The sequence below is a fragment of the Monodelphis domestica genome, chromosome 6 (assembly GCF_027887165.1).
Source record: "Monodelphis domestica isolate mMonDom1 chromosome 6, mMonDom1.pri, whole genome shotgun sequence".
Taxonomy (NCBI): Eukaryota; Metazoa; Chordata; class Mammalia; order Didelphimorphia; family Didelphidae; genus Monodelphis; species Monodelphis domestica.
Window position 1 is genome coordinate 80,500,304 of NC_077232.1, and position 20,174 is coordinate 80,520,477.

At 39.0% G+C, this 20,174-nt stretch overlaps 1 protein-coding gene across 3 annotated transcripts in view; it reads left to right on the top strand.

Annotated features, from left to right (window-relative positions):
- CFAP99 (cilia and flagella associated protein 99) overlaps positions 1-20,174 on the top strand; it is a 192,241-nt gene that overhangs the window by 110,849 nt on the left and 61,218 nt on the right. For all 3 annotated transcript variants that reach the window (XM_056803661.1, XM_056803660.1, XM_056803662.1), the window contains exons 8-9: positions 17,363-17,437; positions 18,863-18,934. In XM_056803661.1, the coding sequence (XP_056659639.1) occupies positions 17,363-17,437; positions 18,863-18,934 (147 nt within the window). The remainder of the gene's footprint in view (positions 1-17,362; positions 17,438-18,862; positions 18,935-20,174) is intronic.

Below are 20,174 nucleotides of genomic sequence, written 5' to 3' on the forward strand. Positions count from 1 at the left end.
ACGACCCACTGGAAGAAATGTAGCCCAGTTGAGCCACTTCTTGACCCTTTAACCCCCAGTTCTGTCTGAAAAGCTTTACTCTAGGCAAAATACCGTAGGCAAATCCAAAATGCAGGCTACTCTCTCAGTATAATCTTAAGTGAGACTCAAAATTCCAAAATGTCCAAGGAAACACCAAAAAGGGAGGGAAGGGAATACATATTTGCAAAGTGCTTCATCTCAGATGAGTTCACAACAACCCCAGAAGGTAGGTTCTATTCTTATCCCCATTTTGCAGATGAGAAAACTCATGCTAAGAGTAGTTAAGTGGCATGACCAGGAGGATATAACTAATGATAAATGTCTGAATGCCACGAACCTCCCAAAGGATGGGCCAGTTTGACAAATGTACACAGACACCAATAGCAGCATGGATTCTAACCTCGAAAGGGGTGGAAACTGTAAAATTCATATCCTGTGCACTAGCTCCAGCTGGAAAAACACTCAGTCCCTGTGCATTGCTCTGTGCCCTCCTTCCAACCTGTAAAAGCTTAATAATATAAGAGAGACTATAAACACAGGGGGGAAATCTGTGATCAGAATGCAAACAAATGATGCAAATGAAAAGTGTCAGTAAGGCTTCAAATTTCTGCTCTCAGCGACTGTTTTCATAATGTTCTTATGTTATGGATGAAAAATGGCTGATTTTCTGCCAATGGAAATCATGCAGGAGACAGTTTAGATCATCACTCTAAGGCTCTAGGCAATGTCAGTTCTCATTCTGTGCCAAGACATCCTAGATCCCACCCCCATCCCTTTTCTAACTCCCTTCCCTAAACTATCACACTTTAGTCTCTAAGATTTTATCCTTACAGAGGAGCAAAGCCTTTCAGATCTGGCCTCCCAGAGTCTACCCATAGAATACTTGTCCAAAAAATAAAATAAAGGTCACCATGTTCCTGGCAGTGTGTCCTACATCGAATGCTAAACCAAAAGTGATGACATTAATTCTGAATTTAAATTCCAAAGTCAGTTGATCATTTCCACAGAATAGGGAAGTCAACTGACTTGAAAACCAACATGCATTCATACTAGACTAGGCAGAGAGCTTAATGAAAAAGTATTTAGTTGGACCAGGGCACCTACCACCACCACCACCACCATTTATAGCATTAGTTTTCAAAGTGGATTGTTCTGGGAACAGATTTATTTTTCTTTCCTAGTCCTACTATTTTCATTTATGTAAGGAACTTTCTAGTGAGGAAATTTTCTATGTTAAAGTAAATCAGTGACTATTCTGAAGTGTTAGAGAGTTGGGTAAGACAGCAAAACATTTCAAGATTGGATTGGCCTAGGGTCATATAGTCAGTATGTGTCAGAAGGAGAAAAAGGTATTTTTTTAATTATATTTTCATTTTTAGTTTAGTTCCAAATTCTCTATCTGCATCCCTCCCCCACTCATTGAAAGACAGGAAATACAATACTCATTATACATGCAAAGTCATGCAAAACATATTTCCAGGGGGAAATCATGAATCATGTAACCAGGGAAAAAAATCTTCTAAATAAATAAACGATTTTTAAAGTAAAAAAAAATTTCCATTTTAGCCACATTGAAAAAAAAAGTAATGAATATAAATAATATAATATAAATATAAAACAATAAGCAATGAAAATAAGTAAAGAAAAAATGTTTCACTTTGAAGTCAGAGTATATTCTTTCTCTAGAGGTAGAGAACATTTTTCATCCTGAGTCCTTTAGAAGTGCATTAGATCACCATATTCATCAGAACAGCTAAATGTTTGACAGTTGATCATTGTATAATTTTGCTATTTCCACATTTATTATTCTCCTAGTGCTGCTCACTTCACTTTGCATCAGTTCATATAAGTCTTTCCAGGTTTCTCTGAAACCATTCTCTTTGTTATTTATTACAGCACAATATAATTCCATCACAGGCATATACCATAACTTGTTCAGCCATTCTCCAATTGCTAGGCATCCCCCATTTCCACTTCATTGCCACCACAAAAAGGAGATGCCATAAATATTTTTGTGCATATGGGTTCTTTTCCTCTTGCCACCAAACAGATGTATGAAAATATTTTGGTGTATGATAAAAAAAGGTCATGCCCCTTGGATGCAAGCCATGGAAAGAAATATCTTAAAAGACCCCTTAATAAAGCAGATGATAAACTTCCTACAACCACAATTACCTTTAAAAGATGATGAAGACATGAAATTCCATTCTACAACCTCTGTTAAGGGAATACTGTGCTCCAGGCTGAGGTTACCCAAATAAACACTTAGGCTTGCCCTCAAGGAGTTTGCAATCTAATTTAAGGGAAAAGACATATACAAGTAACTCTAATTAGGACAAGTGAGATTAGTAGTGAAGGAATATTAAGAAATGTGTTTAGGAAATATTTAGCTGAGAAGCAAAGCATTAGAAAAGTCTCTCTGGAGGTTTTAGTACCTGCTTTAGACCTTGAGGGAAGGGAGAGACCTCAACAAGGGATTTTCATAAAGAAAAACCTTGGCTAGAAAGTTGGAACATGGTGAGAAGAAGGGAAGTAGCCAGAGGGATAAAATAACTAAAAACAACTTGTAAGGATCATCTGAAAAAATTGGAAATGTCTAAACTGAGGAAAAGAAGACTTATTTGGTGGGAGGGAATAGGGAAGGACATTATGTGTCCTCAGGTGTTTGAAGGACTGTCATGTAAAGAAGGGAAATTACCCTTTGCCCAAGAGGCAGAATTTAAGAATAGTGGATGGAATTTGCCAGGAAGCAAATTTCAAGTTGATAAAAGGAAAAATGTCTAAACAATGAGAATTATCCAGATGTGGAATGGGCTGCCTTGAGAGGGTATGAATATGGTCCAAAATGGAATCTGGGCGGAATCTGGCATTAAATGACCTAGATCTACATCCTGATTGTGCCATTTAACCTGAGTGGAAACCTTGGAAAAGTTCCCCTCTCCAGGTCTCAGGTTTCTCAAGTGTAAAATGAGAGTTGGAGTGACTTCAAAGGTCCTCCTTTTTTGTTGAGTCATTTCAATTGTTGGATTTTCTTGGCAAAGATTTTGGAGTAGTGTATGATTTCCTTCTCAAATTCATTTTGCAAATCAGCAAACTGAGGCAAATAGTGTTTAGTGACATGCCCAGGGTCACACTGCTTGTTAGTGTCTGCAACTACATATGAACACAGGAATATTAGTCTTCAGGACTCCAAGCCCAGTGCTCTTACCACTGTGCTACCTACCTGCCCAAAGTTGTCCTAAGGTGATTCTAATGTCTCTATACAAGACACATACCACTGATTTCTTGGAGTATGCCTTAATAGCTGGTAAATTCTCCCTTATTTTTCATCCTCCGACTCAGGGTTCCTGAGTTTCAAATCAAAATCCTGTATTCCGAGCCCCACATTTCCCTGAGATACTGTAAACTTGAGCATCTTGCTTCCCTTCTCTGATCCTCAGTTTCCTCATCTGTAATATAAAGGGACTAGATGAGGTGATTCAAAGGCTCCTTTTAGCTCTAAATCTATTATCCATGTTTCTTTGATCATCTCTGCCCAACAAATCCTAGTGCTTTGGCATTAACCCGATCGAGCAGCATTCATCATCAAATCTGGCCTGCCTCCCTTGTCCTTGAGGGTGTTCTACTTGGGTTGGTTCCCAAATTGTATTTTTCGAATTGTCTGCTCAGCATTTTGTAGCAAACTATTAACTCTCCCCTTGTTTGAGGCTGTGTTTCCATATTTCTATTGTTTCAGCCATTATCATGCTTAAAAAAAAAAGATTCACCATTTTTACTCTTGAACAAAAGGACTTGTCTCTATGGACCAAGATTTGCAACAATTTAGACTAGCTTTTTACCCAAGTGGTAGGGTCCCACAATGACTGCTTGCACCCAAGCCCCCTGAGGAAACAGAAAAGAGTTCAGAAGGATTGTCAAGGGTGCAGTTGTCACTGACCCTGTAACATGATCATCATCGACCAGTATTTTGTGTCTAATACCTGTAGCAACTCATAGTGCCATCCTATGTACAAGACACCTGCCACCTTCTCTCTTTCCTTCCACTCTCGTTACCCTATTCTCTCCATGGAAACCCAAACACACAAAGAAAAGATGAGTAGAAAAGCTCTGCCACAGAAAAATCCAATTTGCATTCCAAAACCCATAGCTCTAACTATAGTGTCATAGGCTTACCTAAAACCATCCTCAGTACAGCAGTGCAGAGTGATGAGCCTGGAATCAGAAACTGTTGTTGTTCAGCCATTTTTTCTAACATGTCTGACTCTTCATGACCCCTTTGGGGTTTTCTTGGCAAAGATGCTGGAGTCATTTGCCATTTCCTTTTCTAGCTCATTTTACAGATGAGGAAAATGGGGCAAACAAAATTAACTTACTTGCCTGGTCACTAGTATATATCTGAGACTAGATTTGAACTTAGGTTCTGCTGATTCCAAATCTAATGCTCTATCCACTATACCACCTAACTGTCCAGAGTCAGAAATACCTAAATTCAAATCTATATGTAGGCATTTGTTAGCTACCTGATCCTGGACCAGTCACTTACCTTGTTACATCAGTTTCCTTATCTGTAAAATGGGGATAACCAATAAACATTTATGAAGAACCTACCATGGACCAGATATTGTGCTAAACAATTAGGGATGCAAAGGAGAAATAATCCATCTCTGCCTTTAAGGAGTTTATAATCTAGTAGTAGGGATAGCTACCTCCCAGAATCAAGGTTATAGGGATCAAATGAGATAATATTTTCAAAGTAATTTGCAAACCTTAAAGTACTTCTTAAAGGGTAACTATTATTTATGTGCATGTGCTGCTTTCAGAAAGCCTTACTTCTGATGGACTCTTTAGGGTTCTTGGCAGCCAACATTACTTTGTTGTTCCTACAGATCAACCCCTTGATTATGGTTAAAAAAAAATTGCTTCACAAGTACATCTCTGCCACTGGGTGACCTTGAGCCACTCTCATCTCAGCTGATTATGCTAGAGATTTATTGAAGAGGAAAAAAGAGCAGAGAAGGAGGCAGAATCCAAGTAAATGAAAGTCAAGGCCAGACCCACACTAGGTCCCAGGATTAACTTTAGAAGAGTGGTCAAGATTCAAGGGATTAAAAAGAAAACTGGTGATCAGAGTAGACATGCAAGTAGCAGAGACTGGAATATTGGAGGTATAACAAGTATTGGAGATATAACAAAGTTTTGCTTTTCTTGTGGTTATGGGCCTTTCCCCTGTCATCTTGGAAAAACACAGAACTACTAAAGTAGTCAAATAAAATCAAGTCTTTAATCAGGAAAGAGACAGGTCCAATAATCAGCCACGATCACAGAGCCAAGCGCCAAAAACGACACAGAGTCAAAACCCTGGAGCTCTGGGGACAGTATCTTTGGGAGGATGGAATGGCTAGAAGATTCTCCAAAGAACAATAAAACTTGGGGACTTATAAACCTTTTGGAGAACTAAGGATAAGGACATATGATTAATTGGCATCACTGTAGCTATATTCAAATGAGAAGTCCTAGACAGGATTATTAGGGAGAGTCTGATGCTTTATGATCGATACAAAAGAGATAGGTCCAACCAAGGGCTAGACTAAAACTGGGAGAAAACTTTGACACATCCAGAGAAACTACTAGGACAAAAGAGTATTTAACATTCTATTAGATCTGCTAGTTCTGCCTGAACTGGAACCATTAAGCACTTTCAGGTATATTGTTCAGTCTGAAATGGACGAGTCTGTATCTTTCCTCAGGGGACCCAGCAAACTTGGGGTCTCCAGATTTCAAGTTGACACCCCCTACACCGAGCGGTAGTGATAACTAGACCATGGCTCCCATGCTGCCTCCGACTGGTCCTGCTGCTTCCACTCCTGGCTCTGCCAGCTAAGCTTGGGCAAGTTTACTCCAATGGGCAGCAATGGAGCATATGAGGTCTGTGAACCCACACAGATGCTGAAATATACCTCTCCAATACACTCATCAAAAGGCAAAATCCTGTCGCCTGCCACCCAAATCTGAAGTGGATCAGAGCCTAATTTGGGAACAACACTGGACCACAGTGGAGAAGGAAGATGCTACAGCATCCATCCGAGGGGCTTTTTGGATGCCTCCAACATCAGAATACCCAGGGTAGCCCAAAGAGCCACGAAGAGATGCTCTTGGGAGGCATGAATCAGCAGCAAGATAATTAGTTCCCTGGAACTGTTGCAAAGATTATATTTGAAGCATTTCAGTTATAACGAATCAGGAAGATATTAAAGATGTATTCAAAAGCCAACTCTAGTGAGCAAAGTGCTCATGGGCCAGACTTATGGATAGAGTTCTAATATTTCACATGGTTGACTACTGAATCCTTAATTGGATGGGACCTAAATTTTGTGGAACTTAATCAAACCTCTACTGTTATCTACAGTCTGAAAGCTAGCAGACAAGTTCTAAAGGTCCTTTGTAATGTCAAAGACTTACACTTGCATTTGGATTAGCTGGAGAAGGTTCCACGGGTGGGCAGTGCTATTTTGTTACCTTTTGGTTGCCAGTACTATGTTATAACTTCTGATGTTCCGCCTGTTTGATTGACATCCCACAACCCCCATTGCTACAATCCTCAATAAAATCTGTTCAGCTCACTCGCTGCGTCTCTCCGGCCATCTGTGTAGGAGCTGACAGGATGACAGGAGTGTCTCTTATACCTATGTCCTTTCTCCCTTAATCTTTAACCTTCCACTCCTATTCTCACAGCTCCTGGCTTCCCTTCTAGGTGCTTAGACCCACAAGAAGATCGAGAAGAGGCTGGACCCCTTCAGGCTTGATAATAACAACAGTAGCAGTAATAATAACAGCCCCTCTGACAACAATAACAACTAACATTTCTACGGTGCTTTATGGTTTGTTACACGTGATCCTTATTGTAACCCCATAACTCTGTGCAAGAACTATTATCCCTCACTTTATAAATAAGTAAACTGAGACCCAGGAAAACCAAGTGATTTATCTCCAGTCACATAGGGTGGGATGGCAGATCTGGGAAGATAATCAGAGCAGTCCTGAAAAGACAGAAGCTCCAAAGAATTCTTCCTTGAGGGTCTCTTGGCAGTCTAGCTTCTTCCTGCTTTCCATATTCACAAGGACAGTTGACAGGAAGTATATCATGCCCTGTTTAGGTTCTTTGAGAAGTAATTTCAGTGAAGGAAAATTATCTCTCTCCAGCCTTAGGAAAGAGCTTTAAAATGCATGTCATGAAATGTAAGAAAGTTGTAAGAACTGTAATGGGTCGCCTGACAATGAAGGGAGAAAATGAGACTTGACCGAAGGGCCTCAGGCTCAAGGAGTCTTTTGAATATGAAAGGATAAAATCTCTGGGAGACCAAAGCTGCCACCTGCCATATTTTGCAGACAAATCTGCCTGCTACAACGTTGGAACACGAAACAGAAGATGGTGGCCACACTTGCTGAAGAAAGATCCCATCTGATAAAGAAGCGTGTCTCACACCCTGGCAATTATATTAAGCTTTCAACTAAGTACATCAGTTTGTTTCAGCAAATAATTGAACTTAGTTATTTCATGAAAAAATAGATAAGACTTCCTAAAAAAGAACACAGACTCTTGGATCTGGGAGAGACTTTGATGCATTTCAGTCATGCCCAACTCTTCATCACCCCCACTGGATTTTTCTTGGCAAAGATACAAGAATGGTTTGCCATCGCCTTCTCCGGCTCATTTGACAGATGAGAAAACTGAGATGAACAGGGCTAAGTGACCTACCCAGGGTCACACAGCTAGTAAATGTCTAAAGCTGGATTGGAATTCAGGAAGTTGAGGATTCCTTTCCCCAGAAAGACCTTAGAGGTCCTCTAATCCAGGGATTCTCAGCATGGAGTCCATTGACCTTTCAAGGAGCTGAGACTAGATTGCAGAAGAATTAGACAAGAAAAATAATTGCATCCTTATTTAACTAACCTATAACTATAATTTAGCATTTCCTTCCATTACAAACATAGACAACAAACTTGATTCCAAGAAGGGGTCCAAAGACCACAGCCAGCAGATTGTCAAAGGGTCCATCACATACTCAGTAACGGATTTAAGCACCCTTGATCTAACCCAGCCCTTTATTTTACAGAGGAGGAAAATAGAACCTAGAAAGGGAGAGAGTACTTGGCCAGGGTCATAAGAAAACAACAAAAAATCTATCATGCAAATTTTTCTAAAACTGACTCTTTAGTGAATATTAAACTTTCCTCTAGCCTAATACTAAGGGCTGAATCTGAGAAAGAAACAAATCTTATGAGCCTCCATAAGCCTGGTTTTTAAAAGGCTGGTGAACCCTGCTTCCAAAAAATAAAATTATTGTTTCTTCTCAAGAATTGACAAACGATCAAGGGAGTGGGGTTTCAGGGGCCATGGTTGTAATTCCCAAAAAACAGGAAAGAAGAGATTGAAATGCCTCTGAGAAGAGACAGGCAGGGCATGGATGTGACATTTTAACCTCACTTAAAGAGAAAGCCCGCCTACAAAAGAACCAAACCCTGGCATTGCTCGAAACTGCATTCAAAACCTATTGTTTGGCATTCTGAATGGGCCCTCTGTTGGCCTTCTGATGGAAAATACCAGTCATCATTTAGCACTGGGTGACAATTCCTGTACACATCTGTACAAGCCCATAGTCTCGTGAATTCTGTGAGAGAAGCAGACATATAGTAGACCCCACCCTGACCACATAATTTTTTAGCAGGATTTGGGAGAGAAAGACCACTTAGTCACTGACACAAAATGTCTGAGACTTTGGGGAGACAGTGATCCATGTAAATGATCTGAGGTATTCCCTGTATTTTGATCCCCTGATCTATCAGCTCAGACATCCCAGCCTCAAAATCTGTGTTAGAGACCAGCGTTTCCTACTCTTCCTAGAAAGCTCCTCCATCTTCCTTAGCACTCTCTAAGCTTCTTGTACCAACCTAACCTGGCTTTTCAGTTTCTGCTTGTTTTCCTCCCAATCTAAACCTTCTTGGACTTCCTCTACTCTCACCTAGGGCTTGTTCTTCTTTTCCCAGATAGATGCTTACTTATCCGTGGGTTGGTCCAACCATTAGCAGAATGTGAGAGATGTCACAGAACCAGAATTCCCACAATTCCATGGAATCATGGGATTTAGAACATGGAAGGATCTTTGGTGTTTTCTAGTTTAATCCCTTTGTTTTATTTATTTATTTTATCTGGGAGAGACTTTGATACATTTCAGTCATGCCCAACTCTTCAAGACCCCCATTGGCTTTTTCTTGGCAAAGATACAAGAATGGTTTGCCATCGCCTTCTCCGGCTCATTTGACAGATGAGAAAACTGAGATGAACAGGGGAAAGTGACCTACCCAGGGTCACTCAGCTAGTAAATGTCTAAAACTGGATTGGAATTCAGGAAGTTGTGACTTCCTTTCCTCAGAGAGACCTTAGAGGTCCTCTAATCCAGGGATTTAAAAAACTGATATCTAAAGAACTGTAATAACACACACAAAGTCCCATTATTCAATTGAACTGCTCTCACTAATGTTAAGATTAAATTCTCTGGAGACTATATCTTAATTTATATGTATTTATTAAACGATTAAAAAACCAGGTCAGAGAAAGAAAAGGCACCAGCCACACGTGAATGGCTGTTCCCTTTACAAGCCTCCTCCCCACACCAGCACTTGCCCTCTCCTAGCCGCCTTCCCCAAGCCAGCTACAGAGTTTTTGAGTGTGCCAGTGCTCCCTTAGCCACCTCCTTTCACCATGATTCCAAGGTAAAAGAGAACTACTTCCTTCCCCTAGTTCAATTTTATGCTCCTTTTCTGAGACCTGATTTGGCAGACTCTGACCTCAGTCCACATCAGAGGTGGGTCTTCTAGACACCAGGAATCAGGTGGGACCAAGGGGAAAGCATCTTCTGGGGCTCCAGGCACCCAGGAGGCCTCTGATATCACCTTTATCTTAAGTAGTTTGCAGATAAATCATAAGCCTTTGTTCTAAATTTAATTAAAGAATGGGGTTGAATTGCAACCTAATTCAATCAGACAATGGACTATTTTCAAACTCAATATGAAACTTTCCATTAAAATCCTAGACTGATCTTAAGAAAGAAAGAAAAAGGGCACAGGCTGGTGTCAAATTCTTACATTGAGGTGACCAAAAATTTCTCTTTCTCTCTTTTTTAAACCTTTACTTTCTGTCTTAGTATCAACTCTAAGACAGAAGAACAAAGGCATTGAGGCTGTGGTCATACAGCTAGGAAATTATCTGAGGCCAGAGACTTTTTGAACCCAGGTCCTCGCCACTCCAGGCTTGGTGCTCCATCCACTGTGTTACCTAGCTACCCCAAATAATCTCTTAATTTCCAAATCTTGATGGCTTTTAAAAAATCCTCATCCTTCTTGGGCTCTCTTCAGATCACTCCCTCTTCCTGGCTACATGGTTCTCCTAGAGTTTTTGTGATATTAGTCCCCTTGGATTTTCTTTCTTCAGTGGTGTGTGAATTTAATGGGAACAAAGTCAAATAATTAAATCTATTAACTTATACAGTAAACATTTCAAACTTTTACATCTTTTAAAAAATGTAATTTATAATGTCCTCCCTTTTCCACAATTATTTGATTTATATGATTGGCATTGACTTCACGAGATTTTGACACATATTGTTTAATTCTTCATCATGAAACCATACATCAAATTGGCTATTTAGCATACCTCTAACAGTCTATTTTCCCAAGTCTGGTCTTAATTATATAAGCACATGGGTTCTAAATGAGATTTAAATAGGCTGGTTTTTCATTATACAAGCAAATCTATCTCCATTTCTTGGATAAATTTTTTAATTTTTCATGATAGTAGCATGGTGTGAGGCCATATTATAGTAATCCATTACCATTTGGGAATTCCTATAATTCCAGAGAAAATCTGTTTCTTAACACTGTCAGTATATTTATGAGAAATCATCTTTCCTTCAGTGGGAAAGAATTCCAGACAATATGGAAGGAAAGTAATCTCCAAACATTTTGGGGTGATATTATACAGTCTGGTGAAGATACCTAGATGTAATGGACTCATCTAAACTTCTGATAATGATTTTGGTTATAACTTTGAATTTAAAAAATGAGTTTCACCAATAAAAAATATGTTAAAATACACCAGTTCTCCAGTTTTTATACTGTCTTGCCCATGGCAATGATCTTTTTCTTCATAACAATGGTTAATAGCTGGCTTTTTTTTTTTCCTCAACTGGTTTGGTCACTATTCTTCCAACATCACTATGGAAGAAATCGGCACAACCATTACCATTTGGGAATTCCTATAATTCAGATCTTTGAAGGTTTTCTGATGATCATTTTGGCTCTTTTGCTTCAATAGTTGGTCTATTCTTTACATTGCTATTTTTCTGTAAGACTTTTCCTCTTTGTTTTGGCAAGGCTGATCCTGTTTCGTTGTGGACTTGATTGATCCTTGAAATGTTTGACATCCCTACATCAACAGTCACAGCAATCTCTCTAACAGTCACTGAAGTGTGTTTTTTTTTACAAGCTACAACTTTTGCACACTTCGTTGGAGTAATATCCATTCTAAACCCCACAAAATTAGGAGAAGCTTACTTGTTCAGCTTCAGTGGCTGCATATTGTCTCTAGAAGAAACAAACAACCTACCCTCTATTGAGCATTAAAGCCCTTCACAGTCTGATTTCAACTTATCCTAAATTCCTCCTAAATTGATTGACGTAATCTTTCCTACACACAGTGTACATATAATTTATCGAGATATCAGCAGAGGAATTGTTAAAAATCTCTTGTGGTATTCTTATGGAAAGATTTGGACTAGATGTTAGTATTCTTGAGTAGATTTACATCTCATTAGTCCAGCTATGGTAGCCCCTGACAACACTGCATAGAGCACTGGGCCTTGATTCAAGGAGACCTGAATTCAAATCCAGCCTCTGACATTTCCTAGCTGTGTGACTTTGGGGAAATTGCTTAACCTCAACCTCCCTCCATTTCCTCAAATGTAAAATGAGAATAATAATAACATGTACCTCACAGGGTTATCATGAGGATCAAATTAGGTGGTATATGGGTTTTTTTAAATGTTTAGCACAATGCCAGGTACCTTTGTGAAGGTAAAGAATTTAATGAATGAATGAATGAATGATTCATTTATCATTCACCAAAATGATTCAATGCCAGTTTAGAAGGAAGTCTCCAATGGACTGCTCTTCTTAAGATTAAAATTCTCTAGAGGCATATATTAATTTATATTCATTTTACTTATTATTATATTATATTTTAATTTATTATTATATATTACATATATAATTACATATCATTATTGTATTTGACATAAACATATAATAATTCTAAAATATATTTAATATAAAATTTATATTATTTTTTATATTACTATATATATTTTTATATTACTATATTTTATATTACTATATAGTAATAAATGTATTACTATATTTTATATTACTATATTAATTTATAATTATTTATTAAATAGTGAAAGTGAGTTGTAGAGAGAAAAGGCAGATAATCACGTGGCTAGACTCCTAGCTAACCTGAGACTCACTGCTCCCAGCATGTCCCTGTTCTCTTCCATTGATTGGCTAAAAGTGCGAGTTGCTCGGTCAGAAGGAGCACTGTTTCCTAGGAAAGAGAGTATACATTTCCTTGATCCATAACTTATGTAACCGTCCCCATGATATTACTTTTTCTAGGTCTCCCCGGTTGGACACACTGGACTTCAGTCTGGGTCAGAGGCTGGTCTTCTGGCTGCCAGGAGTCATGTGGAACAAGAGACAAGTGTTTTCTGGGATACCACAGAACCACAAGGTGTCCTCCTTATATAGAGAAGCCTCAGAACCCAATCCAAGGGGGGGTGGGGGGATATGGTGGGGAGGAGACCAAAGTGGATTTTTAAAACTTTCCTTTTAAAAAGGAAAGAGGGATACAGATTTATGTTAAATTCTCACAATCTCCTTTCTGATTCTTGGGAGACATGTTAGTCTCCCAAGTAAGTCCATCCATATATAATATCTATACATTTCAGGATTATCTCACCAGGGTGTAAGAGGGGCTAAAGAGATATTATACATTTCATAGAGCATCTAAATACATTTGGATTTTTTAACATATTAAAAATGATTGATAGACACATTGAAAAGGAGACATTAGGGGAACATTCCCCTTTGGGGGGGGAGGCACAAGAGTTTTACAATTAAGATAAAATATTAACACATGGGAAGGACAGCAATAGATGGAGGGCCCAACCTCCTACAGTTCAGTTAATTATATCCAAAGACTCACTCAGAGTCTCATGATGTAGTGTCTGATTTCTGGAGACATCTTCTATTGATGTCATCTTTCAGTCTGTCTGGAATCATGATGGTCTTCACAGCATCTTCTCCAGGAGATCTGCTTTCCTGGTCCAGGTCATTGGTGATATCTTTCCCTAAAATTGCTTAGTCTATGGACCTTAAGGATAAAATACTGCCCAGATCTAATTCTAAATACAAGCATGTACACAACCTGATGGTGACACGTTTAGTTTAGTTTTTATTTTTATTCTTTTTGTGATTAGGAATTTTGTAGAAGTTAACCCTAATCTAGCTTACTCTGTTGAAAAATGCTACCCTTATTTGGTACTATTTTGTTCTCAGCATTAAGCCATATTGCATTTTCCTCTTTGGTTTCCCCTTCTGATGACTGGACTAAGGATAATGCTATTATTAAGGTCCATAGCCAAATAGAGCATACTCTACAGCAAGGCAAGGCGATTGGACCTTTTGGATGTTGGTTGTGTTACCAGTTCCATCAGAGCTTTGTTTTATCTTGGATAATAATTCCAGTTCATATAAATGAGACTTTTGTCATAATTGTCATGATTTGTCATAATAAAAATAAATAAATAAATACCTCATGAGGGTCATATATTGCCAAAATTTTTTCTTGCCTCTTTTGCTTTTGTTTTATGCCATATCAGTAATGACAGGTAGAGCCCATTTACCTTGATTCCAGACAGACCAAGAAAGATGACAGCAATAGAAGATGTCCTCAGAAATCAGATACTACATTGTGAGACTCTGAGTGAGCCTTTGGATATAATGAACTGAACTGGACTGTAGGGGGTTGGGCCCTCCATCAATTTCTGTCCTTCCCATGTGTCAATATTTTATCTTGATTGTAAAACTCTTGTGCTCCCCAAAAAGGGAATGTACCCCTAATGGCTCCTTGGCAATGTGCCTATCAATCATTTTTAATATGTTAAAAAAAAACATCCAAATGTATTTAGATGCACTATGAAATATATAATATCTTTAGGCCCTTATCCTGGTGAGATAATCCTGAAATGTATAGATATTATATATGGATTGATTCACTGGAGAGACTAACATGTCTCCCAAAGAATCAGAGAGGAGATTGTGAGAATTTAACATAAAAAAATCCATTTTGGTTACACACACACACACACACACACACACCTTTGATTGAGTTAAGAACCAAGGTTCTGAGGCTTCTCTGTATAGGGAAGACACCTTGTGGTTCTGGGGCATCCCGGAAGACACTTGCCTCTTGTCCCACATGACTTCTGGCATCCAGAAGACTAGTCTCTGACCCAGACTGAAATCCAGTCTGTCCAACCAGGGAGACCCAGAAAAAGTGACATCACAAAAGAATTTAAAAGATCTAGGGATTTTGAGAGACTTCTAGCTCTATATAAATCACAGCATGATATTTAACCCCCCTCAAAAAAGCTTTGTTATTGTTGAGTTGTTTTTCAGTTGGGTCTGATTCTTCATGACCCTATTTGAGGTTTTCTTGGCAAAGATAAGTGACTTGCCATTTCCTTCTCTAGCTCATTTTACAGATGAGAAAACTGGGTTAAACAGGGTTAAGTGATTTACCCAGGGTCACATAGCTAATAAGCATCTGAGGCCAGATTTGAACTCAGGAAGGTGAGTCTTCCTGACTCCAGGCAGAGGGCTCTAGCCACTGTACCACATAACTGCCCCTCAAGAAAAATGAATGCAGCATAGTATCTAGGGATGAGGAGGTGACCATCCCTTTATCTTCTACTTTGGTCAGTTCACTGTGCTCTGGCGCATCATGTTCACTTTTGGACACCACTTTTCAGGAAGCACATTGAGAAATTAGAGTAAGCAAACAGGATGTTGAATGGCTTCAAGTTCATACCCTATAACAGTGATGGCGAACCTTTTAGAGGGGTGGGTGATGTGAGAAATATCCTCAGGTGCCCATGGAGAGGGAGAGGGGAGCTGCCCATCCCCATGTCCCTCTGGCTTTCTAGTAACAAACCCTGAACACGCACCCACACACAGAGGTCTCCAAGTGCCCCACTCTGGCACATGTGCCATAGGGTCACCACCATGGTCCTATAAGGACTGGGCAAAAGAAGTATTGGGTTTTTTTGTCTGAAAAATAGAAGACTTATGGGAGAAATTTTTGGCTGTTTCTAAAAGGAAAAAGGACTTATTTATTTAGCTTGGCTTCTGAAGGCAGAATTGGGATTAGAAAGTACTGAGACCAATGTAGGCTAGATGACAGGGAAAGTTTAGAACCAAAAATTTAAGAGGTTGCCTCAGGAGGTGGCATGTTCATCCTCCTTGGAAGACTTTAAAGCAAAACCCAAATGACCATGTTGAGTTTGTAGTAAAGGATTTTGGGGGGAGAGGTCTGTCAGGAATGAGTTAGACTTGATAGTCACTAGGATTCCTAATACCACTGCATTTCTGTGAATTAGTTTCACTAAAGACTTTTGAGCATGAGACTGAAGTTGTTTCATGTTTAGACCTAGAATCAGGAAGATAATTTTGCCCAGAAGTTTTCTTACTTGCTTTCATCCACTTCCATTGAATAATTTCAGCGTGTAAGAGATTAGCCACCCCCCTTAGGGTTATGGTTTACAGCAACTGCTTTGCCACCCAAATGCTCCATTTGCACCAGAGTACTGGAGCTACTGAAATGTGGCAAACCCAGGATAAGACATCAGGTTTTATAGTTATAAAGCAAGTCTAATGCTGTTTGCATGGCCTTATTTTTATCTCCCCTACTGGAAATCCTAAGCAAAAAATAATAGTAGCTCTGATATATAGTTCATCGAATTGTACAATACATTGATTAGAAGTAATTTCCAGTGAAGCCTTGAGTGTAATGATTATGACAACTTATCAAAGAGGCCAAAAATATACTAACAATTCCACCTTTCAGTTGAGTTTTTCCATGGCATACATGATGATGGTAAGGGAGCCTCCAAGAGCTAGAATCGGGTTCCTTTTCACTTTTCTACATTATTCATTTATGACTATTTTTTTAAATTAATTACATGATTCATGTTCTTTTCCTCCCCCTTTCCCTGCCCCCTTCCTGAACCAACAAGCAACTCCTCTGGGTTATACATGCATCCTCACTCAATACCCATTTCCATATTATTCATTTTTGTAATAATCTTTTAAAAACCAAAACCCCACATCCAATACCCATATCCCTCCATCTTATTTTCCTCTTTTGATCCTACTCTATTCTCTTTCACTCTGTTCCTCCTCACCAGTGTTTTGCTTTTTATCACACCTCCATTTCCCCTCTCTCCAATTACCTCCTCTTTCCCTTGTCTTATTCCCCTCCTACTTCTCTGTAGAGTAAGATATAATTCCATACCCCATGAGTATGTTTGTTTTTCCCTCTCTGAGCCAGTCATGATGAGAGTAAAGTTTAAGCTTTGCCAGTCACCACCCTCATCCTCCCCTCTCTATAATGATTTTTCATGCTTCTTTACCCCATTCTATCTCTCCCTTCCCTTTTCTCTCAGTGCAATCCTCTTTTTCACCTCTTGATTTTTTTACATATCTTATCATATACATACATATTATATCATATATATCATTTCATATCATCACATTTATATATACATCATATCATCATAATCAGCTTACTTCACTGTCTTTCTAAGTATATTCCTTCTATCTGCTCTACTACTAAGAATAATTTTTGAGAATTACAAATATCCTCTTTCCATGTATAAATACAAATAATTTGACCTTAATGAGTCCCTCAAATTTTCTCTTTCTTATTTACCTTTTTAGGCTTCTCTTGGGCTTTGTGTTTGGACTTCAGATTTTTTTGTTTAGGTCTAGCTTATTTCTCAGGAATGCTTGGAAATCATCTATCTTATTGAATGTCAATTTTTCCCATTTATGATTACTTTTAAAAAATATTTTTCATTGTTTCATTATACATTAGTATGATATAATTATACAGAGATAAATATGTAGTTGTAGTATATCATGTTTATATTCTTATTTTTATTCCTAGACATTACTCCTAGAAGCAAACTTGGATCCATATAAGTGTGCAATCGTCAAACAAGATAAAAAAGAACGAGAATTGGTAAATCAAATCAATCAATCAATATTAATTAAGCACCTACTAATCCTACTCCATTTTCTGTATGATATCATTACAGAGTGGAGTACAAAAAAAAGGAGGGGGGGCAGCTAGGTGCCCAGAGATGAGATGTCCTGGGTTCAAATCTGGTCTCAAACACTTCTTAGCTGTGTGACCCTAGACAAGTCACTTAACCCCCATTGCCTAACCTTGACCACTCTTCTTACTCAGAACCAATACTCAGTATTGATTCTAAGACAGGAGGTAGGAGTTTAAGAAAAAATCAAAATAATATGTAACAATTAATTTTACCCAGTATCTGGGCACCATTGGTGTATATATGGTCATACACTAGGGAAAGAAAGACCAGAATTTGTCATAGATGTGGAAATGCCCAAGGCAAGGAGAGAGAAGGACTATCCTCCCTATATCCAAGGAGAAATAAGCCTGGAAATAGAAGGAAAGAAGGCATAATCCAGAGGTCAAGTGGGTCCATTACCAAGAAATATTATAGGATACAACACCTAAAATGTCAAGATGAGGTGTGATTGCCCACAGTTCAAAATTAAGGGAATCTGCCAGACATTAGGAAACCAAGACATAGAGAATACAGGAAAATTACGTCTTTATCTGTTCCCCAGTTGCTAACCCAAGCTTGGATCTTTTCTGGGGTACCAGACTTCAGATTTTTATTGCCATGTGAACAAATCAGTCATTAGGAACCAGGATTTGGGAAAAGACCATATATCTTTAGGAATCTGGCAAAGCCTGGCATTTCTTTGATCCCCTTTGATTGTCCCAACAGAGAGTAATTATGCAGGATTTCAGGTAGGTTCTGGGATGACTTATTTCTAGCATGGGTTTCTTCCTTTATTATTATTATTTTAGTTATTAATAAAACAGGTCGTTTTTAAACTTTAGTTATTATTCATAAAACGTTTAAAATATAATACATAGTTATTGAATATGAATTTTAAAACCCACAATGGCAAGTCAAGATTTGACTTTGGACACATAGGATCAGTGGCTTCCTTTTCATTTTTGTTTGTTTGGTTTGTTGGGTTATTTTTAATTCCACTAGGGGTCATCTTGCAACTGTTCAAGGTTTTATTATATCCTGTGCAAGACAGGAATGACCCATGCATATAATAAGGAAAGGGAAGCATAAGGGCAGTCCCTGTATAGGGGGGATGCTGTCTGAATTGGAAGCTTAACCCCTAAGCCACAGCAGGTTGGCACTAGGTTGTTTTGGGAACACTAAGATGCAAGAGCAAAGACTCCCAGGCAGGCACACAGAAACCAAGAAGCAAGAAGATTCTTGCTTGCTTGAGATTGAGATTGAGAAGATAATTGTGTGAATAGACATTTGAGTTTGGGGATCCATTTATAACACCCCCCACATTAATGTCTCCTTTGAAACTTTTACAGAATCCGCTTCCTGAATATAAATTCAAGGCAGCCACAAAAACGAAGGCGAAAGTTCCATTGGTTTTCTATGAGGTATGTAGACGCCTTTCAAGGCTTGATGCTGATGATTATGTCAATGATAATGTCAATGACCTCTTCTAGAGGTCCTTCTGGCTTTAAATCCAATTGAACATCCTGTATCCTAATACTCAAAAGGAAGCCCCACTCCTAACCCTGAATCAGAGGCAAAGGAGCATGGTGGAAAAAATCCTAGATTTGAAGTCAGCAGACTTGGATCCCAGACTGGCTCTTGGACCCTAGAAAAGTCACTTCCCTTCTCTAATGCCGGGGCATCACCTCTCTTTTGGACAGAATAATACCTGCACTATCTTCTCTCACATAGCTGTGCTAAGGAAGATGCTTCAGAGGCTGGGAGGCACTAAGGAAGAGCTCTGGAGGGACACTGGCTTTCAGCATCTTGTTTTGGGTGAACGGTTGGAGAAATGGTTGGGGAGGGGTCCTTCCTCCAAAGTCCCAGTGGGGAGGAGCAGCCACCATTTCTTCATTCTTTGTCCAAATGAAAACAGTGCTTTCTTATCCCTGCTCTCTTCGGCACGCTCTCCCTCCCTATTCGGATGGAAGCTCTTTGAAGGCAGGCATGGTCTAGTCTTGTATGTATACTTTTCCTGCTCCAATGCTCAGCACAACAGCTTTCCATACCTTTTAGTGAGAAGAGATGTTTCTGGGTTCACACACTCATGCCTCACAGTTTTATGTCTAATGAGTTAAGGCAGAGGGCATGCCTTATGAGATGCTTATGAGAAGCATCAGCATCGTGCCTTCACCTGTATAATGGGTATCATTTTGCTTGTCTTCTCAATGGGAGAGGCTGGAGGGAGGGAGAGAATTTGGAACTCAAAAAAAAATTTTTTTTTTTCTAAAACACTTACCTTCAGCCTTAGAATTAATACGGTGTATGGGTTCCAAGGCAGAACAATAAGGGCTAGGCAATGGGAGTTAAGTGACTTGCCCAGGGTCACACAGCTAGAAAATATCTGAGGTCGAATTTGAACCTAGGACCTCCCATTTCTAGAACTGGCTCTCAAACCACTGAGCCACCTAGCTTAGCCTCAGGAACTCCATTTTTTTTATTTAATTATTTTTTCATGGTTACATGATTCATGTTCTTTCCTTCCCCTTTTTCCTCCCCCCTCCTGGAGCCAATAAGCAATTCCACTGGGTTATACATGTATTATCACTCAAAACCTATTTCCATATTATTCATTTCTGTAATAGAGTCATCTTTTAAAAACCAAAACCCCACATCCTATAC